Here is an 8,221-nt window from a genome sequence, read left to right as displayed (position 1 = left end):
CGCTCATGCAGTAGGAGAGTGGACATCATGGTTCGGGCTCTTCCTTGCTCAGTACAAGTGCATTTCAACCCAACATACCAGATCTAAATGTGCATGGTTGTACTATAAGCATGTGTCCTCTGTATCTTATCTTACTTCTCTGTGGTAAAGTTTAGTAAATTATTTCTTAATTTCTATAATTTTTTCAAGTCCCACAGATATTTTAATAGATTCATTTTAAAACGAATATTCTACTGTACTCCTTCATGTAATATGTAAGGGAATTCCTATCAGTATATCTAAAGGTTCTCAAAAGAAAATGCTTGACATGAGCAATCTAAGCGATTTATTTCCAACACTCGAGGCAGTTCACATTTATTGCTCGTAATAAAAAATATACAGGACAAAAATTAAATAGGACCGAACATTTTAATCACAAAATCTTACACAGAGGCTATATAAATATCAACTGACTAACATAAATGCAACATAAACGGATCGCACCTCTCGGCTCAGTGCGAATGGAATGGAAACGACGTCTGAGACAGTATAAAAGTTTAACAACTCGATAAATGTCTTGTAAAGGTTTCGATTACAAATTATAAACTGTAATCAATAAATAAAGTTCTGTCGGATCACCGTGATCCGAACCGAAGCAAACTTTTCACATATTAACAGTAGAGTCACGCTTAGAAGCACTTCCTGTGGACGATGGAGGGACCAGACTCGTCATACTCTTGTTTGGAGATCCACATCTGTTGGAAGGTGGAGAGGGACGCAAGGATGGAACCTGAAAAGTACAAAAAACATTAGACAACTGAAAGTGAAATGACAAGTATTAGACAACCGAAAGTGAAATGACAAGTATTAGACAACTGAAAGTGAAATGACAAGCATTAGACAACTGTAAGTGAAATGAAGCATTAGACAACCGAAAGTGAAATGACAAGTATTAGACAACTGTAAGTGTGGCAGACAAACATCAGTTAACTACTGATAATAAACTGAAATCATAATATTCTACTGGTAGGTCTTTTAGTTGATCCAAAAGGGAATTGAGAAAAACCTCATCATGAACCATATCCTGTTCCAAAAGCTATATAACTGGCTTAGTAAGTTTATTTTTTATCTTTAAATAATTCTGTACATGTAAATGAAATTACATACATTCATCGATAAATAAACAGGATTACTTTAGTATATTAGAATAAGTTTGAAAAGTGAAGATGATACAATACCACATGATTCAATTTCTGACACAAATCCTAAATCTAGCTGAAAACCACAATGTTCCTTACCTCCGATCCATACGGAGTATTTCCTCTCAGGGGGAGCGATGATCTTGATCTTCATGGTGGAAGGAGCGAGGGCAGTGATTTCCTTCTGCATCCTGTCAGCAATACCAGGGTACATAGTGGTACCTCCAGACAGGACTGTGTTGGCGTACAGGTCCTTACGGATGTCTACGTCACACTTCATGATGGAGTTGTAGGTGGTTTCGTGGATACCGCAAGCTTCCATACCCAGGAATGAAGGCTGGAAGAGAGCCTCTGGACACCTGAATCTCTCGTTTCCAATTGTGATAACCTGTTAAAAATAATAAATCAATAAATAATCGATAATAGAAACTGACAACTTATTCTTAAAAGAGTAAAATAAATGACAAAATGTTACAAACAAACAGTAGAAAGCTACAGGCATAGATAAATAATAAGTATTCCTTTAGTAGACTTATCATCCATGACTTATGGATCAGCTAAAGACACTTTTATTGTTAGGTCGTCCGGTGCACTGTGTAGAGGTCGTGTTTAGTTTACAATTTGTTTCTTGTCATTTCAGTCATTTGTAACCTCATTTAACCCTCCCAGTGTTACTTGACGAAAATTCGACAAGCAGCACACTTTGTGTAGTGTTACTTGTCGATTTTTCGACACGCAGACATCGTTTACGGCGAAGGCTCTATGACTGACTGAATCGGATTGAACTGGATCGAGTTAGGTATCGTTCTTTCCGTAATATTCTAAGCTTTCTCCAGAGGTCTGTCTCTAAGCGCTATTCATTTTAGTTCCGAAAATATTGTAGCAGACAGCTGACGTGCGTGTATTTGTAAACAGCTAGGTTCCCCCGGACCGATGACTGATGTGTTTTATTACGTTTATCATTGTTTTAGTGTTAAAAATCAAAAGTAGTGATATACGTGGTGCATTATAAGAAGATTTAAGTGGTTTTGAAGTGCTGGTTGATGATCCTGAAGAAGTAGGTAGTGATATTGATGTAAATTATCAGCCAGATTCCTAGCTATGGTTAGGCTATGCATTCTTAGCTAAACGCTATGTACTGAAATCAGTTTTTTGCCCATAACTTATTTATTTGCAAATACTTCCTTATATTATTATATGTTTGTAATCCTCATAAAATTTAGAACAAAGTGGCTATTTTCAAATATTTATAGGCCTATAATTTATACAATTTCATTGAGCGCAAACTTATTTTTTTTTGAAAATTTTCGAAATTATATTTTTTTACCTAAAAATTTTTTTTTTGAAAAAAATGTTCCTTATGTTTTATATATAATATTGAAGCCCATGATTTTCCAAACAAAATGGCATATAGAACATTAGAATTAACATTGTTTTAAGCTTCTCAGATCCGTTTTAATAAAACCTTGCAAATGCGCCGAAAATAGGTGGACATTAAGGCCTAAACTATGGACACTTGGAGGGTTAACCAAATAAAACAATTTTATCTTAAATCTTAACTCATTCCCTAGTTGTATAGCCAAGAACAGTAAATAACAAATCATAAAATTGTCGTAAAATAAAAAAAACTAAATTTCGTCGACACTAGCGATCAGTGTCATTAACATGAATAAGACTCGAAAAACAAGCTTTAAAACTTACATTGGGATGAGAAGTCTACGTCTGTTGGTTAAAGGAGGTGTAAATAGGCTAAATCAAAGAATTAAAAAATATTAGGCTTATTCATTTTCTAATAGGTTCTGAGAATTAATTGGACATTTAAACAGGCCATTACAGGCCATTACAGACATTGCAAAACAAGGGCAAAGACACACCTGTCCGTCAGGAAGTTCGTAGCTCTTTTCCAGAGAGCTGGAGCTGGCGGCCGTTGCCATTTCCTGCTCAAAGTCCAACGCGACGTAACACAGCTTCTCCTTGATATCACGGACAATTTCTCTCTCTGCGGTGGTGGTGAAGCTGTATCCTCTCTCGGTGAGGATCTTCATCAGGTAGTCTGTCAGGTCTCGGCCAGCCAGGTCAAGACGGAGGATGGCGTGGGGCAGCGCGTATCCTGCACAGCACACAATATAATTTAAATTACACAACCTAAGACCTTTATGTACAAAGATTGATAAATTAGAAATGGCGTAGAAAGCTTTACAATACCTTGTAAATAGGCCTACTATTTATGGGTACATAAAATGTACCCGAGTCAACAAGAAATGACCTATAGAGGGTGGCGGGAAATGTTGATTGTCACACAAAAGCTTTAATATTTGAGAAACATTCTAAATCTTCATAGAAATAAAATCTTCATTCTAAATCTTTGATTGTGATAACTTACTTTTACTTAACAAATGGTGGAACTTAGTAACTGTCGTCTATGTTACCTTCATAGATGGGGACTGTGTGAGAGACGCCGTCACCAGAGTCCAACACAATACCAGTTGTTCGTCCAGAGGCGTACAGGGAGAGAACGGCCTGGATGGCGACGTACATGGCGGGTGTGTTGAAGGTTTCAAACATGATCTGTGTCATCTTTTCTCTGTTGGCCTTGGGGTTGAGGGGGGCTTCGGTCAACAGTACAGGGTGTTCTTCAGGCGCAACTCTCAACTCGTTGTAGAATGTGTGATGCCAGATCTTCTCCATGTCGTCCCAGTTGGTGACAATACCGTGCTCAATGGGGTACTTCAGGGTAAGGATACCTGAGAAATGAACGTCATTATAAGTCACTCACATTGGATTTTATAATATATGTGGTAATGGTTACATTAATTTAAACACTACAATTCTAGTTAATAGCTAATCTTGCAACTTAAAAACAAATATTTACGACACAACAAATACAAGTTGCACCTCAATAAAAAATTAAGTAACCTGTAAAGCTTTTATTTTTGAGATTGTGGAGAAGTGAAATACCTAGATTAGCTAAAACCCTTTAAAAATATTTTCACGTATACAGCTGTTAGGTATTTCCAAAAACACACCTCTCTTGGACTGAGCCTCGTCACCGACGTAGCTGTCCTTCTGTCCCATCCCCACCATGACTCCCTGATGGCGAGGACGTCCCACGATGGAGGGAAAGACAGCCCGAGGAGCATCGTCACCGGCGAACCCGGCCTTGCACATTCCGGATCCATTGTCCACAACCAGAGCTGCTACTTCTTCGTCACACATTGTGATTGTAATAAATTAACTGTAACAAAAACATAATATGTTACAAAGTGATTGATAAAGAGTATATGGATACAATTTACAAACCAGATGAAGTTGTTGATAGTTTATTGTAAGACTAACTTAAGTTAAATGTAGACTATGGTTTGTGCCAAAAGGTTTATCCCAACATATCTTAAAACTACATAAGAACTACTAAATGCATCTTTGTAGGGCCTAACATTTTCAAGCTTAAGTCTTAAATGTTTATTTGAGTACCGGTAATTAATATGTTGTTAATATGTTGTTGTACAAATTGTGACATTAGTTTATTACTTTTAAGATAAAGTGGAAATTTGATGGAAATTGGAAAAACATTAAATCCTTAACTTCTTGAATGCATGGAGCTTAAAAAAATAATATATTTTTTTTTTTTATTTCCAAGTAGTAGTTATTTTCCCACATTGTATGTGGGAAAGTCGAAAGAGTAATCATGTTAGTTCACATTTTGAACTCGCCTTTGAATACCTGAACAAAATTTAAAGTTACTGACAATAAATGGATAGAGATCTATATCAGGGTCAACTAGGACAGTTTTTTCACACATCACTTGCACATAGACTAGGCCTTCAACAACTTTATTGATTACTTATAATCACATATCAATTCTGCTGTTATAATAACAGCAAGACTTGGTTAATTTAGGAGTTTTTGTTTTGCTCGACACAAGTTATCTCAAACCTTTCTGAACGAATAAAGAATGCAACAACTATTTGTCTGTTAAATATCATTTCCAAGAGTCCTTTGTTCTAGCTTGTAAAACAATTAAAAAACTACAAAGACAATTTCTAAACTCACAGTTAATTAGATACCTATTTAAATTATATTATCACTCTGGCGTTTGAAAATTTTTTTGGTAAAATAGCTCTTCAATGGCTGTTTGAATTAACGAAATTAGCATGCTCTTTTGGCGGGCAAATCCAAGATGGCCGTTAGCTTCAATGGACTCCCTTGGATAACAATTCAAACAACAAAGAACATTAAATTTAGAATCTAAGTTGCATACTTTGACATATTAGTTGGATAGGCCTGAGTTAATGGTCCCTAAAAGGATCATGATCCCATGTAGATAAGGCAGATATCCCCCCCCCCCCTTAGGCCCCCCAAAAAGCATCAAATTTACAACTAATCAAATTAAACACTTGCCTACTAACTTTTTTTAAGCTTGAACACAATAACCGTCACAAAGATAATAGTCTGGATTTAATTATCATAAAAAGTTTGTAATCAGCTCTATTTAAGTTAAAAAGGTGTTAAATTCCAATTACTTGGTGCGGCTAATTTCTAGGCGATCAAAAGTTAGCTCACCTATATTAGATACACCTACATGATAATTAAATGATGAAGAGTAGTTATATGGTTTAATCAGCAGACGTGATAAGATATGCTTGACTTAGGTTTAAGCTAAGCGCCAAAGCTATAAGGGAAGTTAAATACAACAAAACAAAATCAAGTTACTGAAATTACAGCAGCTTGTCATTAAGATTAACTTTAATTCACAACTTTTCACTAAGTAGGCCAAAGACTTTTGGTTACTTAGCCTAGCCTAAATTTTGTAAATCTTTGTACATATACTATGAGAGAACACTTAAAAAAAAACTCTTAATAATTTAGCTTGCCATGTGAGTAGGCTACATTAAGTGAATGTAAGTAATTTTGGTTCACTTCCATATCTGTTGGCACAAACAACCTAATGGAAATATCAATCGATATAACTTATCGATTATTCGATATCGTTTGGTTAGTTAGGTAAGGTTAACCTAACCTAACTAACCAAATGATATATCGAATTAAACAATCGAACAATCAATATTACTCATTCGGTTGTTTGTGTCAACAGATATAACTTAGTGTACCCAGTAATTTAAATAAATTAGTTAAATTTCTTTGGGAAAATATCTGTAGGCTTAATGGATACAACAAGGACCCGAACAACCGCTCACTTCAATCCAACTAACTCAATTAAGTTTAACTCACATGAAGCTAGATTCAGCTACAATTCAAAATGTTTTGATCCAAACTGAGATCAGGTCTGTTAGTACAGTACAGTACCGTACATAAGTAGATTATTAAGTACTTCTTTACTGTAAACTGTAAACTTTAAGTTAACAAGTAGGGTACTTAATAATACTTAGGCACAAGTTAAGCTGCTGAGGTAACTTAAGTTTGATTTGATTCCAAGTTACATCGAGTTAAACGGATACGGTAGTAAAAATAAAATTGTAGGTATTCAAGTATGGTTAGGATGAAAAGCCTTAAGCTTAAACCTAAAACTTGAGTTTAAAAAAAATAAAAAATTATGTTTTTTTACCCACAATTTGAATAACTTAAAACACACTTAAAAATAACACAGCTGGCACTAAAAACAATTAAATCTTCATTGGTGGTAATCCATATGGCACAACACAAAGCACTTAACTCTACAAGAAGCACCAAAATATTTCAAACTTACATAAATAAATAAAATGTACAAAATAGGGATGCACAGAACTGCACCTTTTGGTTAACAAGACTAGACTGAACTGAAGTTGACACTAGCAGACGGGTTAGGTTATAAGCAACCTCTCACTAAGTTCTCTTCCTACCCCTCCCAATATTCAATGGGGGGGGGGGGGCGCCAATGACAGCATACTTTACCATATAAGGAAAAAGCTTGCGGCGTGGCTTAACATCTTCAAAAGCCGGTAATCTCGATGAAACTCTTTATTTACTAAGTAACTTGGGTCTGAAAACATTGACTGTTTTATTCTCCAAGTCCAAAGGGAAAGATTAAATCAATGAAGTGTGTACAAGTTCATGGTTACTATCACGCCGGTAGATGGACAACGCCCAACTGGCAATAGGTTATGTCTGGAAGATCTAAGGAAGGAGTAAAAATAGCAACTATTTGTTTAGTAGAGAGGTGCCAACTTTAAAAATAGCACGGCGGGAATGAATGAAGTTAATTATGGATGCGCGTAAAACGAATATAGCTACCCTACTAGTAAACCTAGCGCGAGCCGGCGTGTGCGAGAATAACGTATGCGTATAGTTGCAATTTTGGTCGTTCACTTACTTTAGGGTTACATGCAACACTGGAACCGATGAAAAATTATCATCAGCTGACAAAAACATCGAGCTCGTATTAATTTCTTTTGAAACGTAAATTCAAGTCCTAAGCAGACAAATTAATATAAAAAGCTTACCAGTACCCACCGATCTCGAAAATAACTGTTTTTTAATGAAAAATAATAAGACATAGAATATAATATTCTACATTAAATTGAGAAGTAAACCTTAATTATTCCTAAACTTACCTCTAAAATAGAGGAACGTCAATGAGTGCTGGCACCACAACTAAATTGATGCAAGTGAACCGAGCAATTGAACCGTTGGGGAAAGTCTCGTCCTGAAAATGGACTCGTCCGGGGAGAGGAAGTCTACACTGAAGGGAATACAGCCGACTTAAATTCACTAATTTAAACTAAAATCGAGCTAAAAACAGTAATAAATCGGTTTAGAATGGTTTCATAACTCCAAATCCCAGTAGAAGCAAATAAATTCACTCGTTTTTTATGAAATCCGAGTCGGCGGTCGCACAAAAGTCGAAGGTTTCTCCCCCACCGTGCTACTTGGACTCGCCCGAACCCCCTCCACGTAACAAACACCGCTCATACCATATATGGTTATAAAGCGGATGGCGCTCTCTGATTGGTCGAGAGGCTCGGGCGGTTGATTCACAAGCGAAATGCAAGCGTGTACTTGAAACTAGTAGGAAATTTCGAATGAATACCTCAGCGTTCCGTTCCCAC

At 36.2% G+C, this 8,221-nt stretch overlaps 1 protein-coding gene across 2 annotated transcripts; it reads right to left on the bottom strand.

Moving 5' to 3' along the window:
• Positions 1 to 308: 308 nt before the first annotated feature.
• Positions 309 to 7,944, bottom strand: LOC128999282 (actin-5C). 2 transcript variants are annotated; one of them, XM_054425687.1, is made up of 6 exons: positions 7,727 to 7,944; positions 4,205 to 4,413; positions 3,608 to 3,922; positions 3,053 to 3,288; positions 1,278 to 1,566; positions 309 to 769 (listed from the first exon to the last, which is right to left on the bottom strand). In XM_054425687.1, the coding sequence occupies exons 2-6, from the start codon at positions 4,392 to 4,394 to the stop codon at positions 669 to 671; spliced, it is 1,131 nt and encodes a 376-aa protein (XP_054281662.1). In that variant the 5' UTR covers positions 4,395 to 4,413; positions 7,727 to 7,944; the 3' UTR covers positions 309 to 668. The 2 variants fall into 2 exon arrangements, with proteins under 2 accessions (XP_054281662.1, XP_054281663.1); XM_054425688.1 differs by lacking the exon at positions 7,727 to 7,944 and adding an exon at positions 6,883 to 7,007.
• Positions 7,945 to 8,221: the final 277 nt, after the last annotated feature.

Source organism: Macrosteles quadrilineatus, unplaced genomic scaffold, assembly GCF_028750875.1.
Source record: "Macrosteles quadrilineatus isolate MER2022 unplaced genomic scaffold, UCM_ALF_1.0 Scaffold_8__2_contigs__length_117827958, whole genome shotgun sequence".
Classification (NCBI taxonomy): Eukaryota; Metazoa; Arthropoda; class Insecta; order Hemiptera; family Cicadellidae; genus Macrosteles; species Macrosteles quadrilineatus.
This window is presented reverse-complemented; position numbering and strand designations above follow the sequence as displayed.

Excerpts from the sequence above, each read along its gene's own strand:
- LOC128999282 (XM_054425687.1), bottom strand. The coding sequence starts at position 4,394 with ATGTGTGACGAAGAAGTAGCAGCTCTGGTTGTGGACAATGGATCCGGA. Across the intron at positions 3,289-3,607 it reads CACAGTCCCCATCTATGAAG|GATACGCGCTGCCCCACGCC; the intron begins GTAACATAGACG and ends TGTGCTGTGCAG. Across the intron at positions 770-1,277 it reads ATACTCCGTATGGATCGGAG|GTTCCATCCTTGCGTCCCTC; the intron begins GTAAGGAACATT and ends TGTACTTTTCAG.